The sequence below is a fragment of the Tamandua tetradactyla genome, chromosome 16 (genome assembly GCF_023851605.1).
Source record: "Tamandua tetradactyla isolate mTamTet1 chromosome 16, mTamTet1.pri, whole genome shotgun sequence".
NCBI lineage: Eukaryota > Metazoa > Chordata > Mammalia > Pilosa > Myrmecophagidae > Tamandua > Tamandua tetradactyla.
Genome location: NC_135342.1, coordinates 67233052 through 67253203, shown reverse-complemented (window position 1 = coordinate 67253203; position 20152 = coordinate 67233052). Strand labels below are relative to the sequence as shown.

At 39.2% G+C, this 20152-nt stretch overlaps 1 protein-coding gene across 5 annotated transcripts in view; it reads right to left on the bottom strand.

Moving 5' to 3' along the window:
* Positions 1-20152, bottom strand: part of TAT (tyrosine aminotransferase) — a 69828-nt gene that overhangs the window by 6983 nt on the left and 42693 nt on the right. For 2 of the 5 annotated variants that reach the window (XM_077132938.1, XM_077132940.1), the window contains exons 3-7: positions 9550-9689; positions 3082-3328; positions 2827-2931; positions 2038-2105; positions 1027-1185 (exon numbers count right to left, since the gene is read on the bottom strand). In XM_077132938.1, coding sequence (XP_076989053.1) covers positions 1027-1185; positions 2038-2105; positions 2827-2931; positions 3082-3316 — 567 coding nt within the window. In that variant the 5' untranslated portion in view covers positions 3317-3328; positions 9550-9689. Of the gene's footprint in view, positions 1-1026; positions 1186-2037; positions 2106-2826; positions 2932-3081; positions 3329-3901; positions 4012-9549; positions 9690-20152 lie in introns of those variants that run through there. The other 3 variants (XM_077132939.1, XM_077132941.1, XM_077132937.1) reach the window with 2 other exon arrangements.

Sequence of the window (20152 nt, the reverse complement as noted above, 5' to 3'; positions counted from 1 at the left end):
TAAAAAAGATGTCCAGTGAGGATAACAACATAGGTAAATATAAATGCTAGGATTATCATACTTGGTTTGTAACTCCACTTTTTACTTCCTACAGGATCTAAAAGGCAAATGCATAAAATGTGATGACAAATTGGTAGTTTTGAACTCATAATGTATAAACATGTAATGTGTGACAACTGTATAATGGTGGGGGGATAGAGGTGATTTGGAACATCGCTTGTGTATGCTAACAAAGTTAAGTTGGTATCAAAGCAAACTAGATTGTTATAGATCTAGGAGGATAAATTTAAGCCTCCTAGTAACTTCAAAGAAAATATCAGAGAATATTCAAGTGCATTGAGATAGGAAAAGAGTACAGGTTGTCAGGGGCTGGGAGCAGGGGAAATGGGCCATGGCATAATGGGTATAGGGTTTCTGTCTGGGGAGATGGGAAAGTTTTACTAATGAAAGATGTTGAGGGTGCTGCAATATTGTGAGTATGATTGAACCTACCAAATGGTATGCTTGGGAGTGGTTAAGATCGGAAAGTTTATGTTGTATATATGTTCACACAATTTAAAAAAAAAAGAAAAAGAAAGAGCAGCTGAAGAGACAATAACAATTAAATGCAATGCATGATCCTGGATGGAATCTTGCAAGGGAGGAAAAAAGCTCAAAGGGACATTATTGGGACATATGAAGAAATTGGAATACAAACAATACACTTTATATGAATGTTAAATTGCTTTGACTTGATAACTGTACATCAGGTGGTTACATAACTAATATCCTTGTACTTATGAAATGTTCATTGTAGTATTAAATATTCAAAGGTCTTGATATATGCAACCTACACTCAAGTGTTCAGAAAATGAATTGATAGCTAGCTAGAAATGTGGTGAACAGTTAAAATTAGGGGATCTGGGGATCTGGGGGTAGGTAAGTGTATGTTGGAATTCTCTACATGGGGTTTGTATTATTTTTGAAACTGTCGTGTAAATTTGAATGTATTTTAAAATAAACAGCTCACAACAAAAAGTCATTTACCAACAAATTGTAGAGTTTGACCTCAATTCCCATAGATTCAGCCAAAGTCCTGTAGAGAGAGAAACCGGGTCTGGGAACTAGGATGTTTTGCCCTGGGTTTGCCAACACAGCTAAACAAAGTTCGATAGCTTGACTGCAGCCACTTGTCAGAATAACATCCTGTGAAGAACATAAGAGGTTAAGTTTATTAGGGGACCTGACACAACAAGAGAAAAGAGGTTATGGGGTGGGGGGTGGGGGGTGGAGAGCAACAGTAAACTTTTACAAGTTCTAAGTAAAATAGCATGGACCATAGTAAATAAAACTAAAACAAATGAACATTTTATATATGTCTATATCTCTATATTGACGAAATATTGGCCTTTAAAAAAAATAAGCAAATTGCTTAAAAATAGTGGATTGGCTGTGATTTAGCAGACTTCATGGTGACCTTGGACTATTTTCACCTGGTTATTGATTTACCAGTGGCCAGAGATGTGATGCCTGGCTCCTCTCTAAAATACAGGTGAAGGCCACCTCTTATGTTAGCAAATGCCAGCCCCTCAGATAGACCATAAAGGGAAGGGTCGCATTTAATCTTAAATTTGACTCTGTCATCAATTCAGTATGCCACAGTACTGCAATTTTTCCATCTGAGAGACTCTAAGGGAATGAGGAAAGCTATAAATAATAATAATAACAACAATACCAACAAAATAGATCCTATTGGAAAATTTAAAAATTCAATTATTTAGAGTTTGGGTTGTTTACCAATGATTTTTTTGGCAGAAAAAATATTTGGGCTTCCCTGGGACAGACACCATATAATTTGTATTCAACATTTATCATATAGTCCCAATATTAAATATATATACTTATTAGTGGCCTCCACTATCTAAATTCTCCAATTGCTAAAGGGAAATTATACCTGAATTTCCCCCCTATAAGCCCTTACTCTTTGTGGACCAGAAACAAGAAAAAGGATAATTTGTCCTGAATTGTTTCAGAATAGGTACTTTGTGTAAAGTTCACCTTAGCTTCCAGAGGTGCCTCGGGACAGTGATGATAAGAAGCAACTTCCTCTCGGCTGGATAGGTAGCCTGGAAGGAAGGAGTGAGAGGAGAGGAGTGGGAGGTTTTTATTCTGCATTAAGAACATGTTTCTATGTGCACATACACAGAAAAAAAAATATGCAATACTGAAACAAGGTTAAGGGACAACAAGTTCAGAGTGGAAATATCTAATAGATGGGGAGAATTCAATCTAAATAGGAATAATTTCTTTCTGTCAAAACCAACCTCCTGTCTTTAATATGAAAGTTCATTCTTTGTTGTTCTTGTTTTTTGTTGTGGTTGTTTGCCACTCTAATCTTAAACCGTTACAATGAAATTTTCTGCATGATCATGTAGACCATAATTAAAACAGACTTTCAATACAGAGAGCAGGAGAAACAAAGTAAAGATATTACTGTGGACAATAAGTGAATTGATTTAGAACATAAAGGACTCAGTAAATAACCTACTCCAGCTAGACCCAAGGCTTCCTAGTAGAATTAAGTAATAGGAGCATTATTTGAGAAATAAGTATGTGATGGGGAGCTTAGAGGTGAAGTGCCAATTGGTGAGGAAAGGAGTTGGACCTTTATGATTTATTTTTAAACATCCTGAGGCCCTTCTCCTGCAAACTAATGGCCATTTCATCTTAGCTTCTCCTTAGGAACTATGCTTCGGGAAAGCAAGAAGAATTGCTAGAAATTTACTGTTATTATAAGAGCACTAAGACTTGGAAACCCCCAGTTATAGTCTCTCGGGAGGTGCTTACCAATGGATGGGGCATAGCCATTATACTTCCCCGAGTCCAGGGCATCTTTCATTGCTTGGGTAACTTCAGGGTCTGTAGGCAGATTTCCAAACACCGTTGGGTCCCCTTGTCATGAGAGAAAAAGGAGCCACCAAAAGATTACTCTTCCATGTCCAGCACTCAGATTCAACCTCCACTCCCATCTCCTCTAACCAGCCCTTGGGGGATGGAGTAGAGGGGATAATGACTGTCCAAAATCTAGTGACCCTAACTCACCAATTGACAAAGCAATCATGGTTTTGTTTGGATTTGGCTTCACCTTCATGCTGTCCACAATGGCTCGAATGGGATTGAAAGTTTTGTTGGACATGTCTGAGGGTTTCACGGACCATCTGGCCTTCCTGCCTTTCATTTTTCCAGGCACAGAGCTTCTTCCACCAACGTTGACATGGACATCCAGAACCGAGGGTAGGTTGCCATTGCTGTTCATCTGAATCACGTAAGAATCCATTGCCAGCGACGCCTGTGGGGAAAAGTGATGCCTGGGAAACTGAAAACAGCACCAACCTTGGGAGCTACATTTGGGCCCAAACATCAGGGTGACTGGATGACTCTTTCCAAACTCCTTTCTTTGACAGTTTTCTCACTTACAGTAGCTTTATCATGAATAAGACTTATTTATGAGATCGAAAATAAAGCTAGAACCAATTTTACAATATTAGCGGAGACCATTCCTTTGACATTCATATACTGTCAGTAACATTTGCTATGTGCTTCCGTAACCCTTATGCTCTGAGCAAAACCAAGGGGGAATGGCACAAAAAGTGGAGGAAACCAAAGTATGTGTTTCCTCCTTTCCATGCAGAGGTTATCCAAGAGAGTCTCCCTAAAGCTTCAACAGACTGTGTCTTGCCCTCTGCCAAGAAAAACAAAAAAGAACCAGCCAACACTGTTAGAAATGTTAATATTATTGTTAGTACCAACAGAACCCTATCCCATAAGAATCTTACTAGGTGGAAAAATAAATCAATATACCACAAAAAATAGTCAGTATCTAACTGCCACCACCAGATTAGCTGAGACTTGAGATTTTTACCTTGAGAAGCAGACTCCGAGTAGCTGAGCCTGAGAGCTCACTTAATGCTTCTTTGACAAGTTACAGTGACAGTGAACTCAGATGCAAAACCTGCCTCCTGAAATAGTCTCCACAAATGGGCGTTGAACCAGAAACTTTACTGCTATTGGTTGGGGGTGAGAGCTAAGCAGCCAGCTTTTGCTGGTTGTCTTTCCTCCCCACCCCATTTTTTTGCTGCTTCTTTCACCTAATCCTATTTCCTCACTGCCAGATCAGGAATCTTCTGTTCTTACTTCAAACATTTATCTTAAATCTCTCTGGGCACTTTTTGAGATGTTAGAAAAAGCTGGCAGAGGGTAGTTATGATTACATTGGTAACTTTTATTAAATTTTTAATTAGTAGACAACTTATTAAAATTCAAACAGTACAGAAATATATAAAGAAAAAATTGAGAGCCCTTTTTTCTCCCTTCCATCTGTACACTTCATTCTCATTCCCAGGGATAAGCAATATTAATGGTTTGGCCTTTTCTATTCTTTCACCAACATAAATGATAGGTGGATAGAGGATAGATGATAAATAGATGATTGCAGATAGATAGATAGATAGATAGATGATAGATAGATAGATAGATAGATAGATAGATAGATAGATAGATAGATAGCTATACATACATAGGCAGACATACAGTTTCAAAGATTTTAACAACACAGTTGTGATCGTGCTTTACAATTTGTTTGGCAACCTGCTTTTTTTTAAATTCATACATCTTGAACATCTTTCCTTTGTCAGTCCACAACGATCTACTCCAGTTGGAACGAATTCAGAAGTTGATGTAAATGAAGGCCCTCTCAGCAAATATCCTAAAAGTACAAGATCTCTAAGGCAACAGAAATCTGTGCAATTTTAACCCTTATACTCCTTCATTCACCTGCTACGGAGTTATTGGAAGAATAAGATGTTGGGTAGGAGCTAAACAAAACAGCAATTTTGCTAAGCAGAGCAGAGTCCACAGCAGAGGTCTCAGCATTTCCATGGGCCTATGAAAAACACCACCCACTCAAGGGTTAAGAGAAAGCTCAGTGACCCCATGGCTCAGATCCTATCTGTTTATTGGGAGACAGCGTTGTTACGCAAATTCTTTCTTCTCTGTCCACAACGATCTACTCCAGTTGGAACGAATTCAGAAGTTGATGTAAATGAAGGCCCTCTCAGCAAATATCCTAAAAGTACAAGATCTCTAAGGCAACAGAAATCTGTGCAATTTTAACCCTTATACTCCTTCATTCACCTGCTACGGAGTTATTGGAAGAATACGATGTTGGGTAGGAGCTAAACAAAACAGCAATTTTGCTAAGCAGAGCAGAGTCCACAGCAGAGGTCTCAGCATTTCCATGGGCCTATGAAAAACACCACCCACTCAAGGGTTAAGAGAAAGCTCAGTGACCCCATGGCTCAGATCCTATCTGTTTATTGGGAGACAGCGTTGTTACGCAAATTCTTTCTTCTCTGTCCACTTTTAAGTGATTCGTTTGTCCAGTTGGGTTGAATAACCTTTTATTTTTTTGGCCCTTCCATCTCTTGGTGCTCTGAAGAATGTGCCTAATTTATTCTCTCCCCTACTCCAGTGAGGCAGTTATTTACCACTACATTTTACCAGTGGAGAAACACAGGCACCAGACAAGTGATGCTACTAGCCACGAGCCCCGAGCTAGGAAACTAGGCCTGCTCTGTGTCAAAGGGTAAATCCTCAGCTCTGTCTCTACAACAACCAAAAGTGCACAAAAAAGAAAAAGATTTAAACTGGATCTTGTATTTAGCACCACATGACAAAAATCAAATGGCTCATTTGTTTTACTTAATGCAGCTGAACAAAACTGAGCTTGGTGTCATTGCCAACAAAGCAAGAACAAGGTATTGCTCCAAAGCACGGAGATTTAGGCCAGAGAGAAGACCATTCTTTTCTAAACGCTTTTACTGCCTCCTCCCTCCTCCCCACTCCCATTTAAAATACAATACATGTACACTGGAGAAAAATCAGAAAAAAAATCAAAAGTCACTTGTTATTCCACCTCCCTCTTACATATTGTGCATTTTGTCTATGCATTTGTTTTCTTTTTCTCCCACAAAATTTGGATCTTTGTTCTATATGCATATTTCTTTTTATCGAGATACAAACTCACATAACATAAAATTTACCGTTTTAACTATCTTAAAGTGTACAATTCAGTAGTTTTTAAATACATTCACAACGTTGTACAACCATCACTACCATCTAATTCCATAACATTTTCATCACCCCCCAAAGAAACCCCCATACCTCCCAGTCCCTAGCAGTCACTAATGTCTTTTCTGTCTCTACTGATTTGCCTAATCTGGGCATTCCATATAGCGTCACATAATATCTGTTATTTTGTGTCTGGCTTCTTTCATTTAGCAAAAGTTTGTGAAGTTCATCCGTTCTTTATTCCTTTTCATGGTTGAGTAATATTCCACTGTATCGATAAAGCACATTTGTTTATCTGTTCACCAGCTGATGGACATTTGGTTGTATCCGCAATGGAGCTATTGTGAAGAAGGTTACTATGAACAATATGTTCAAGTTTGGGGGTGGGTATATTTCTCTTGGGTATATCCTGGGAGTAGAATTGCTGAGTCATTATGTGTACAGTTTTTGCATTTGCAGTTTTAAAGTATATCATGAATATTTTCCCATGTTATGAAACACATTCTATCATAAAGAAGCACCAGAATTTTCCATGGGATGTAGTCTAACTTTTATGATTGTAAGTAATGCTGCCATGCACATCCTTGTACGTAAATAAAATGTTGATTCATATATTTTATAATTTCATTAATTAGAAATTTATAAATTTCTACACATTAACTTATTGCATTGAAAAGGATAAACATTTTTCTTTCATTTTTAATTTTTTAGCAAAGTATGATATAGCTTCATATAATAAATTCAAATATAGGTGTTTATGAACAAAATGCTGAGCACCTTTCCTCCCTCCAGTTCTACTCCCTACAGATAACCCCCTTTAGCCATTTCTTGTGTATCTTTCCAAATGTAATATTTATATCGTTGTTTTGGGAGTTAAAAAAATATGCATGTATATTTTATACACTTGTTCTATAGCTGCACTGTCCAATATTGTAGTCACTAGTCAAAATTGGCTCTTGAGCACTTGAAGTGTGACTGGTCTGTATTGAGATGTGTTGTCAGTGTAAAATACAAATGATTACATGTTGAAAAGATAATATTTTGGATACAGTGGGTTAAATAAAATATATTATTAAAATTAATTTTGCATGTTTCTTCTGACTTCTTAAAATATTTCTACTAGAAAATTTGAACTTACTACATGGTTTGGACTACCTTCTATTGGAGAGCACAGTTCTATAGCTTGCTTTTTACAAATCTTAACAATATGTTGTGTGGACATCCTCCCCCCATCCCCCATTTTCATATTTAGAGCTCAACCTCAGTTCTTAATGAGACTTGTTTAGCCATTTCACTCTCTTGGACATGGAACAGCTTCCATTTTGTTTCCATTACAAATGAAACATATTAAACATCCTTTAACAGTTATGATTGAGAACATTTATGAATATCCTGGTAGGATGGTTTTCTAGTCATGGAATTATATTCTAAATCTTGAAAGACCTGTCAGATTGATGAACTGATAGGCCATAGGAAGAGACAAAAATGCAAATGTATTTTTTGGACAACCTCTTGGAGTTTAGACTTCCTGTCAGCACATTGATCATATCTGGCTTGAGGGAAGACATAAGGAACAACTGAGTCATACCAGGGGTTCTCAGGGTAGACATAGTCTCAGACCCTCCTTCTGGGCTATTGGCCTCTACAAGAGTTAAATAAATCAAGGATGGGATTTTCTCAAAGTTAAAAGGCTACTGTGACTGGTTTCTGCCACTGAAGCTTTTGTCCCAGCTATATGCAGGGCCCAGGTACAACTGTCCCTTCCCCTGCCCCCAGCCTCTAGGCTTGGTGTCCTGTCCAGGTGGACATAAAAGCAAAAGCCCTGGAATATTCAGATTGCTAATTCCTTCCAGGGCAGCAGCAGTGACAGCCCACCTCCCGTCACCTCTGGATTTTAGACCTTTCTCATTGTTTGGCTCTTGGGGATTTCCCTTTCTTTCTTTGAACATCAATTAGGTGTTTTGTTACATTTTATCTAATAATTCTAGGTACTTTGATAACCAGAGATTTTTCAGGTCACCCTGTCCCCAGTATTGCCAGAAATGGAAATCTCTCTTCTAACTAATTTGAAATGTCACTTTTATCTCTCACTAAATTCCTGTATATGTCTGAATCTGTTTATGGAATACATTATTCTAGAATGTACAGATGTATGCTTCTTGATATACTTTGCCAGATTGCTATCAGAAAGGTCAAGGACCTTCCTATCAATAGCTGTTTGTAAACCCTGGGAATCATTTTCTAAAAATCTTTTCCAAATTGATTGACAGAAAAAATGACATTAATGCTTTGCTTCAATTCCCATTCCTTTTATTGTAGTGAGGGCGGTCAGTTTTCAGGTGTTTATTAGCTCTTTGTACTTTGTGAATTGTCTGTTCATGTACCTCGCCTGCCTCTCTACAGAGGGATTCATTTTTTACCTAGACATAAGTCCAGGAAGTAACTACAAGGCAACAGAACAGTTGCTTTGGGATCACTGGCCCTTAGCCGTCTCTGTCTCAACCCACTGGCTCAGGTTAAGGTTTACAGATCAAAGAACAGCAATCAGCTCAGGATTGGGGCTGGTGTTTCTGCAAATAGTGCAGGATGACGCAGAATCTGCAGGGTAGAGGCTGTGCATGAAGGGGCAAGGGTTGCTGTAGCAGCCAGGTCGTCCCCATGGGACACACCCTCATTTCTGCTCATGTCGCTTACAACAGAGCCGAGGGCAGAAGGAAAAACAGACAAAGCAAACAAGCGTTGGTAATACCCCGATTCTACGCCCAATGTTTTCCCTCAATAGACAGCTGAGGTGGGCGGGGGCAGGGAGGACAGGTGGGAAGAAATGGAAACATTCAATTCTACTTAGGAAGCCTTGCTGATACCAAGTAAACTTTCCTGAATGGTCAGGAAACCATAAAAATATTCACAAAACGCTACACCTAAACCAAACAACCTACACCAAACAACCACCTTTCACGGATTTTATTTCTAAGAATTAAACTATTATGTGTTAGACATAGAAAAGTATGTTTACAATAACTTCACTGCCAAGATTAACCAAGGACCATTTTGCCCGCTGCTAACATTTTGAAATGCGTAATTTTTGTAGGTATATATCCATATACTTATATATCAGAGCATAGTATTCTATGGGTGTCATTTTACACTATATTGTGAACATTTTCCTAAAGTCTATAAAATTTTGCATTAACTTTCTTTTTTTGGGGGGGTTGGGAGGGAGTGGTGGTGCATGGTCCGGGGAATCGAACTCAGGTCTCCTGTCAACTTGCTAATTTTTAATGGCCGCCTGAAACCCCGAGCCCTTCATTTTCATAGCCCTGTTTCCTACCCTTTCATCTCTTTACCCAGGCATAGCTGCATAACAGCTCATGCTCACTGGCCACCTACTGTGTGCAAAGCACCGCTCAACATGTTCTGCAGGAATTCACTCATCCCCACCTTAGAGGTGAAAACAAGGTCACACAGGTAGTGAGTGGTGAGATCCAGCCCCAGGTTCCATTCTGAAAGTCTGCCTCTCCGTAGAGGACAAAGCGAGTCGGGAGGGAGGGTGAAAAGAGCCAACAGGAGGACAGAGCCAGCTGAGGAAAAAATGAAAATGAATTACGTATTGATTATTTCACTTCGTATCCTGTCACCCTAAATTGTCCTGAGTCACCATCAAGTAACACTTCTCACCCGCTGCGCACAGAGGGTTGTATAGGTTTTAACTCCTTCGAGTGAACTGGAAGCTCCCCAAGGAGGTACCAGGCCGGAGGATCCTTACACTTCTGCATGTCCAGCATGAAGCGGTAAGCAGCTGGGCCGGTGCGCGTGATTGCCAGCTGGCCATGAAAAGTACATAAACCAGAGGGGAAGTAACAGTAGAAGGAGTGGTAAATGAGGAGAAATCAAAGTCCTAGCATATTTATCGATGAGGAATCTAGCAGGGATTAGACAGCCAGGTTGGATTTTGATAACTAATAATGCCACCTTACATTTATATAGAGCGCTTCATAGTCTCTTCCCACATTTGTTTTCTCTTGTGAGTCTCACCAAACACATACACAAACAAACAAACCCCAGTATCTAGACAAGATAAGACTGTCGGTGTGAAAGGTGTTTTCTGTTTTATTTTGTGTGTGTATGTGTGTGTATTACCCATAAGTATACACATATCTGTTAATATTTCTATATGTAACCATCTGTATTCATAGATTTTTAAATACATTTTTTATCTTAGAATAATTTTAGATTTACAGTAAAGTTGTTCCCAAAGAGCTCCAAAAAGCTCCCACAGTTGTCTTCCTCACCCAGCTGTCTTTCTTTTTAGCAACTTGTATCATCATGGTATATTCTTATTCACAGCTAAGAAACAAACATTGGTCCACGCTTTATTACTATTCCACAAGTTTCCCACTCACATCCTTTCTCTGTTCCAGGAGCCCATCATGCCTCCTTAGCTTCCTCTGGGCCATAACGGTTTTTCAGACTTTCCTTTCTTGTCTTTCACAACTTTCGTGGTTTTGATGTAGTTAATCCCTCAATGTGGATTTGTCTGATGTTTCTCTTATGGATACATTGGGGTTATAGGTTTTAGGGAAGACCAGTTGAGTTTTTAAAGTTATGACCTCTCACTCCAGTCAGAGCTCTAAAGGTTAAAAAAATAAATAAAATCTCCATCTGTTTGCTAAGCTCTCATGGAGTTTAGCAAATAACCCCATTCTGTTTATTTTGTGCTTTGCATAACCGTTTAAACCATAACCCATAAACTCAGCCATTTTTTTAAATTGGAACTTGGTGTTCCTTCATTAGCAGATGATTAGAATTTCAATTCCATCCAGTTCTTAGCACTTATCAAGAAAGTGTCATTTGTACGTACAGAGGAGTACAACAAAAACAAAAACAAAAACAAAAACAAAACAAACCTAGATTCTTGGAAAATAATTCTGTGGTCCTAACAGTCTGACAATCAGATTATTCCAGAGTATACCCCATGTTCCAACCTATCAGTCTACCTCTGGACTATAATTTCTCTTTATTTTTATGATAATGCAATAGTTGATTTGTGTTTTTTTAAATTAAGATATAATACACATACCATAAAATACACCCTTTTAAACTGTACAATCCAGTGGTTGTTAGTATATTCACAAGGTTGTGCAACCATTACCACTATTTCGTTCCAGAACATTGTCATCACTCCCCAAAGAAACCCCATACCCATTAGCAGTTGATGCCTAGTCTCTGGCAACCATTAACCTACTTTCTCTCTCTGTGGATTTGCCTATTCTGGACATTTCCTGATAATTGGACTTACATAATATGTGTCTGGCTTCTTTCACTTAGCATAATGTTTGCAAGTTTCATCCATGTTGTAGTATATATTAATATTTAATTCCTTTTTGTGGTTGAATAATATTCTACTGTTTGGATATACCACATTTTTGTTTACACACTCATCAGCTGATAAATACGTGGGTTGATTCCTAGTTGGTTACGTTTTGAAGGCTGCTCAATAATTATAATGGACTCAGTTTCTTATGTTACATCTTGTCTTCCTACTTCTTAATCCCTATGTCCTACCTCCAGCCCCCCAAACAAAACATGGCAAAACAGTGGCTATAGCAATAAGGAAACACCAAAAGACCACCTCTGTAGAAACCAAAGCTGATTTTTCCATCACATTCATGCAGTAATTGATTTACATGTATTAACTAAGTACCTGCCATGAGTTAAGCACTGCTGTAAGTCTTACAAATGTAAAGGTCAAGAATGCTATCATGTGTGTGAGGTTTGCGTTCATTGAGAATGTCTGAGATGGCTTTTTTTGCTCCCTTAAAAAAACACTATTAATCTTAATTTTTTAGGTGTTTGTGTGATATGTTTCTGTGTTTGTGATGAAGATGAAAGTGGTTTTTGCTTCCACATTAGCATAGTATGTGTTGTCAGCGCAAATTTGAAAGTCACATTTGTTAATTCTATTGTGAAGAGACAAATGAAGTTGCCTTTAAGTTTGATCCTATTTCTGGTTCCATTAATAATCTCTGTTGATTAATTATATAAATTAATTAGGAGACTAATTGAGAAATGATGGGTAACATTGATACGATACCCATCTTGAGTAGGTTACATGTCATCGACTTTATACCATCTTCTGTGTTGGAGTCACAGAAATTAATTTTTGAAAAATCACGGCTTTCACTTCAAATTGGAATCTTACATTTCTTAAAACTTCTTTCAAATATGTTGTAAAAATAATCTGCTTTCAAAACCCATTTTAAACTGATGGTATTAATTATTCTCTCTCTTGAGTATTAATCCTGTTCCATTTTGATTGTAAATGATCAGAAACTCCGTAACATTTCGGTTTTGCTAATTGATTCATCTACTGATGTCACTGATCATGGTTTTACTCATTTAAAGTCAGAATTTCAGGTGTAATATGTTTTTCCTCGGTTCTGTACCAAATAGGACAAATCTGCAGTGTACCAAAATGAAGTTGTTCATCGAAGTTATCATGTGGTATTGTAAAATGCATTAATATATGAGCTTAATATATATGTTATTTTTAAATTAGCTTGAGATTTATTTGCTTCCTTTATTAAAAAAAATAACATCATGCTGGAAATTATAATATGAAATAAGTAGGTGTTTAGCATGAAAAAAGGCTAAATTCTTCAAAACAAAGACATTAGGGTTTTGGCTTTTCCTGTCTTTTAGAACAGATTAGCCTTTTTTTTTAAATCCTAAGAAAAGGTTGAATTATAAAGCTGGTCTTACAACATGACAGATAAAATACATGGGACTCATATCTAATTCTCAAACGTGCCATTTGTAAAACTGCTTAATGATGGATGTTTTCTGAAACGCTTTTGCCTGAAAAAAAATGCATTAAAAATCTTTTTCCATGCTCAAAAAAAAAAAAAAATGCTATCATGGAGCTCAGAGTATAGTGACAGAGATAGACATTAAGGAAATTGTACAAATAAGTATTTAAATTGCTACTAGGAGAAGTGTCACAGAGGAGAAGTGCAAGTAGAATAGTTTAGGGAGAGGAAGGGTTAAAGGAGCCTTCTCTGAAGAAGTGGCATTTAAGTTGAGTTGGGAAAATGAGGAGTTGTCCAGAAGAGGGGAGGGAGAGATTCCAGGCTGTGAAAATAGCCTGCTGAAGACCTTGATGGGCTGGAAGCTTAAGAGAAAGTGGTGGGAGCACTACAGGTAAGAGAAGGAATGGTAGATGACGAGGCTACAGAGGTGGAGAGGGACAAATTATGCTGATGGATAAGGTAATCAACATCACTTCACCAAAGGGCAAGACTTGAACTGTCTTCCCACACACCAGGGCATTTAGAAGTCCTTCAACTTGTTCAAAGTTAGGGAACTTTTCCTCTAGTCCTATAAGGAGTAATTCCAGTCCTGAGCCTCATTTTAGCCCACAGGTAATATGATCCTAGATATTTTCTGACCCACTTGTAAGCTGGATATCTTCTGTTTGCCTCTCCAGGTCCACTCTTCACCCCTCCCCATCCAGCTTTGTGCCCAAGGAAGCTGACCTGCAAGGACCCCAACCATGGGCTCTCTTGATCATTAAAGTGAAATTGGGGTAATTATTCCTCTGGCCCCCTCCTTGCTGAGTTGCCTCTTCTGATGAACACAGTTTCTATCAGGAGGCCATCTCCATACAACTATGGAGGCCATCCCCATACAACTATGTTCTCAGGGTTTTTGTAATCACTTCTTCCCCTTCCCCCTTCAGGCCTCAATGGGGATGGTTCCTCATAGGTTTTGCTAAATCCTGTTCCCATCTTTTGTGGCAGACTTTATTCCCCAAAATGGCTGTAACACTCTCATCCTACATGCTCTTCAGTAATGTGGCCTTAACATTTCCCCACCTAGAGGTGGAGTCTATTTCTCTACCCTCTTGATTCTGGGCAGGCCCTGTGGCTGCTTTAACCAGTGGAAGTCAAGGAAAGTAACACTGTGCCAGTTTTGGGTGTAGGCCTTAAATAACCTACCAGCTTCTACTTTCTGCTCTTGGGACCCTCAGCTCTATGAAAGAAATCCAGTTTACTCTGCTGAAGAGAGAAACACTGAGGGGCTTTTCTAGGCTAAACAAATCAGTTTTTGTCATATCCTCAAAGGCCCTATAATTAGCCAACCCTTCCCTTTATTTTTTAATTAGATAAAATGTGGGTTTACAGATTGATCGTGCGTAAAATACAGGATTCCCAAATATCACTCTAGTATTAATACCTTGCATTGGTGTGATGCACTTTTATAATTGATGAAAGTAATTAACTCTATTATTTAACTCTAGCCCATGGTTTAACTTAGGGTTCACTTTGAATTGTGTAGGTACGTGGACTTTTAAAAATTTTTATTCTAGTAACTACCTAAAATTTTCCCTTTTGACCACATTCAAATGCATAATTCAGTGCTGTTAATTATGTCACATTGTTTTGCTATCATCACCATCATCCATCACCAAAACTTTCCCACTGTCTGAAATAGAAGCATTTTACACTTGAAGCCCTAAATCACTCTTCTCTATCCTCACTCCATCCTCTGGTAACCTCTATTCTAGGTTCCGACTCTATGATTTTGCTAATTATTTCATATCAGTGAAGTCATACAATATTTGTCCTTTTATGTCTGGCTTATTTCACTCAACATGAAGTCTTCACGATTCATCCATGCTGTTGCATGTACCAGAACTTCATTCCATTTACAGCTGAATAATATTCCACTGTGTGTGTGTGTATATATATATATATATATATATGCCATATTTTACTTATTTATTTATCAGTTGATAGACACTTGGGTTGCTTCCATCTTTTAGTAATTGTGAATAGTGCCACATCAGTGTGCAAATATCTGTTTGAGTGCCTGCTTTCAGTTATTTTTGGTATATACTTAGAGGTGGGATTGCTGGGTCATGTAGTAATTCTATACTTAGTACCCTGAGGAAACCCCAAAATGTCTCACGCAGCTGTACCGTTTTATATTCCTACAAGCAACATATGAGTGTTCCTATTTCTCCACATCCTCTCCAACGCTTGCAATTTCCCATAGGGCTGTTCTACTGATGACAAATTCCCTCAGTTTAGGTTTATCTGGGAATGTCTTAATCTCTCCGTCATTTTTTTTTTTTAATATGGGCAGGCACCAGAAATTGAACACTCCAGCATGGCAGGCGAGAACTCTGCCACTGAATCACTGTTGCCCACCCTCTCCTTCATTTTTGAAAGAAAGCTTTACCAGATATGAAGTTCTTGGTTGGCAATTGTTTTGCTTCCACATGTGAAGTATTTCAACCCACTGCCCTCTTGCTTTCATGGTTTCTGATGAGAAATCAGCACTTAATTTAATTGGGACTCCCTTGTATATAACACATTACTTTTCTCTTGTAGCTCTCAGAACTATCTCCTTGTCCTTTGTATTTGACAGTTGGATCAGTATGCGATGGGGTATATTTTTATTTGTGTTTATCTTGTTTGGTAGTTCTCTGGGGTTTCTTGGATGTGCATATTCATGTCTTTTGCTAAGTTTGGGAAGTTCTTTGTCACTGTTTCTTTGAATATTCCTCTTTCACCTTTCTCTTTTTCTTCTCCTTCTGGGACTCCCATAAAGTGTATATTGGTGTGCTTTATGGTGTCCCAGAGGTCTCTTAGGCTATTTTCCCTTTCCATAATTATTTTTTCTTTTTGCTCCTCAGTCTGACTCATTTCAATTGTCTTGTCTTCAAATTTGATGGTTCTTTCTTCTGTCAGCTCCAATCTGCTGCTGAAACCCTCCTGGCATTTTTCATGTCAGTTATTGTAGTTTTCAACTCCGGTATATGTTTGGTTCCTTTTTAAAATTCCTATTTCTTTATTGAGATTCTCATATTGTTAATTCATTGTTCTCCTGCTAACCTTTCATTCTTTCATCTCTGTGAACATATTGAAGATCATTTTTTCTTAAGCTTTGACCAGTATGTCCACAGTCTGATCATCTTCATTTATGCTTTCTAGATTTTTATCTGCTTCCTTTGGTTAGGCCATCCTTTCCTATTTCTTGTTCGTCTTGTAATCTTTTGTTGCCTACTGTACATTTTACTATTTTAAAATATTAACTCTTGGGATTTACTCCCTGAAATGTCTGTTTCTTGAGTTTGTTACCAGCTGGTAATTTGACAGAGATTTTCTTGAGTGTCTACCCTCCTAGCAGGAAGGTCAGCCCAAAGTGAATGCAAAGTGCAGGGTCCTCCTTTTCTGAGCTTGTGTCTTGTCCTGGGTTTGTGCTTGCTAGTGGCCTTTGGAGTTCCCCTGTTTACAGGAGTTTGAATGCTCCCTTTACTTTCCAAGAGACTGACCTTCTCCTTGTCCCAGATGTTCCACTGCCAAACTGAAAGCAGGTAAGCCTTTGTCCCAGGCTGTCCATCTCAACAGTTTCTTATACTGCTTTTGTTGTCTTAAGCTGCTTTTAGTCTGGAGTGCCAATTCTGGGAGGGGAAGGGGGCACACTGAAGAAGAGTTTCCCAAGTCAGTCTTTCCCAACCAGAACAAGGCAAGTAACCCACAAAGGGAACACTGGCCAGCTCCAAAGTGCCCTAGAAAGAGGATGAGGGAAGGCCCAGGAAAAGAGCCAGGAGCTTCTCCCATGGCTCTCTAAATCTGTGCTTTCTTGACTTGACCTCTGCCCAGCAAATACAGCCCTTCAACTATCCTCCACAGCTCTGAGGAAGCACAGCAACTTTAAATCTCCTCCACCGACTTTGTCCGGGGCAGATTAGAATAATGGTTGCCCTCAGAGCTGGGCCCCCAGTGAACTGAAATAGCTAATCAAAAGTTGTGAGCCACAGATCTTGGGGAAATAGATTTTTATGTCCCTCTCTGACACCAGCAAGCTACACAGGGGCTGGACCCTACTGCTACCTGCACTGAGAACAGGGGCTAGGTGATGGTAACTATCATGCAGAGAGAGCAATTCACTGGTATTTATTGATATTTACTATAATTTACCAGCCTCTTCCTCTGTTCTTCCCTGGATTCCGTATAGTGTGCTACTGGGCTGAGGAATTTCAAAATACTTGATTCAGATAGTTTAGCTTGTCTATTAGTTGTTCTGGTGGATGGACTGATTCCTGGAACGTCCTATGCTGCCATCTTCCCACAATCTTCTTGCCAATTTACTCCTGTTCTTTCTGGAAAAATCTCATGAGTGGTGGTGCCAAAATTGAGCTCAGTTCTCTTGTCCAAGCCTAATTTGTTCTGTAAATGGGAGTATAATGGATGGATGGATGGATGGATGGATGGATGGAAGGATAAATGGATGGGTAGATGGATTTGGGGGAGAGAAAGAGAGAGAGAGAGAGAGGAGAGACTGAATTCCCATCAATCCTGATTTCTGAGCAATCAACTAAGTGGAAGGTCTAAATGATTACATGAAATCCAAAACCTTTCTCTCTTTTGCTGAACTCTTTAAGAGCCCTGCACTTAGGGGTCCCACCTTTTAGAATTTCACTAAAGCCTACAGTGAAGCCTTACTTCAAAGCCTTGAAGTAAGAGTTCTGAGCTAGACAGGACTTGACATGAGGAAAAGCATCTGCCTGATCGGAGAGCCAAACCTAAGCATCCCCTGCCCTGTGCCTTTGTGGGTATTATAAGCTCTTCCCCCCAGGGAAGGCAGAGGCTGGCCTTGGCTTCTGTGCTGCAGAATGTCATGAGGAGATACGGGTGAGTCTGCAATTCTGAAGGCTTTTCTCAGCCAAGAAGCAGAGGAGGTTCCAAAGGTTAAAGTGTTGTTGCTGCCACCCCCCAGTGAAGCCCCAAGGCCATTACTTCCCTAGTCTGCCTGGGAACACGTGTCAGAGGGTGATGCAACTCAGCAAACATTATTCAGATTTATTGCTGGGATCCACCAAGGGGAAAGGACCATTGATGAGAGCTGAACCACAGTGAATTGCCTAAGTCTGGGAACACCAAGTTCCTGCAGGACCCAGGGCAAAACAAAGACGAGATGTAACTGGAGTCTCTAGGGTGTAAGAAAGGGACCATGGGGTATGTTTCTCTATCAGTTGGAGGACTGGTAGGGAGAGAATGAAAATAAAACGGGACAAGACAAAGGTGTGAACCAAATTGAACTTGGAGAGGTGGGGCCTTGTGCATATTTGACAAAGTTCTTCTAAAGCAAGAGTTCTGCAACCAAATTTCATCCAACAAGTAGTTGGCCAGTCTCTGTTCTAAGTGCTGGGGATACAGCAGGGAAAGAAACAAAATAAGCCCCTGCCTTCATGGAGCAGATATTTTCTTAGGAAAGAAAAGAAATGAACAACGAAGTGCATAATATGTTGGGAGGCACCAATGCCATGAAGAAAAATAAAGCAGGATGTGGGGCTAGAAAGGGTAGAATATTGTACAAAATAATTAAGGAAAGCCACCCTTAAAATAGTGGTGTTTATTCCATTCTGACCAAAGGGGGAAAAGCAGTGTAACTTATAAAGTATCAGTGGCAGAGAGAGTTCAAATAGTTGAGAGGCTACTCTGGAGGTTGCTCTTAAGCAAGGTTCAGTTAGACATTGCTACCTATTGTAATCTGCCAAACCCCAACCACGACCATTCCAGCCAATCCTAAAGAATACCTACAGCAATATATAAGATTCCACAAGGTTTCTTTGCATTAGAGTAACTTTCCAGAAACCTGTAACCTCCGGTTTGGTCCCTGGACCAGATAAGTCCTAAAACATAGAGGGCCCAGCCTCTCCAGAACATCAGTTCCATCTCCCTACATTGATAGATGCTTCCAAAATGAAAAATTTAGAATGGCCATAGCCAAAACACCCCTGAAGAGAGGAATATAAAGATCAAAGTTGATAGTGGAGTTATATAGAGAAAATAGGACTTAACAAATGAATATGATTGCTGAATCATTAAACTGATATCTCTTTTAGTCTCCAGTATTATAGAGCAGCTAGAAGTAAAAACCTAGAATTGTGGAGTGGTAACCCATGCCAAACTCTGAAATATGTTTTAAAACTAATTGTGGTGCAGTGCTTTGAAATGTATTGCTTTTTTTGTGTATATGTTACTTTTTACAAAAAAAAAGTGGATTGTGATGATAAAAAAATATTTATACTTCTAGTCTCCTATATTCTGGGGCAGTTACAAGGAAAAATCTGAAATGATGGTATGGCAGCCCATGACAAACCCTGTGATCTGTCCTGTCAGTAGTTATTGAAGCGTGCTTTGAAAACTATTACTTTTTTATTTCTTTGCTTTGTATATATGTTATAACAATAAAAAAGTTATAAAAAAAATAGTGGTGTTTAATGGGAGATGGGTATGAAGGCAGAGAATGAATTACACAGCTGACTGAGGGAATAGCATTCTGGCAGAGGGCACAGCCTTGGGTGGAGAGTGTGCTCGGCATGCTCAGGGGACCTTCAGGTGAGTGGGCTGGAGACAGCAAAGGAGATGAAGTCAGAGAGAAAGTACTCTAGACTTACTCCCAAGGAGACCAAATAGGGCTATTGGATTAACACAGAAAAATTCTGATTCATATTGCCAGACTGGGACTCTGCCCTAACTCTCCATCTTTGGATGCTTCTGGATGTGAGAGGATGGGAGAATGTGTCTGCACCAGCACGACTTTATTCAAAAACTAAAATAACCCCCTACAGAAGGCATGTGAGTGGGGATGGTTGAGCAGGGGCTATACAGAGCTGCAGATGGGAATTAAGGGGGTGTCATTCTAGCTGAGTGTGTGGAGAGCTAGCCTTCTGCTCAGGAAACTCCTGCAGGCTCCCCCAGGAAGCAAGTCTACCCCACAGGGATTTCACACACATACACCCTGCTCCATCTCATCTAAGGACCTACAAATCCAGCCATTCCCTTAACCCCTCCCTGACAGGCCTGCATTTTGTTCACTTGAGTGAACAATGATCTCAATAGTTAAGGATGTAGGACCCTGAAGTGTCTTGTAAGAGGAATTTGAAAGTACTAACAAGGGCTGCTCTTATTTTATTTCTTTAAATATTCCACTCTTGTTCTAGAAATCATTTCTAGAATAGTTGACTGCT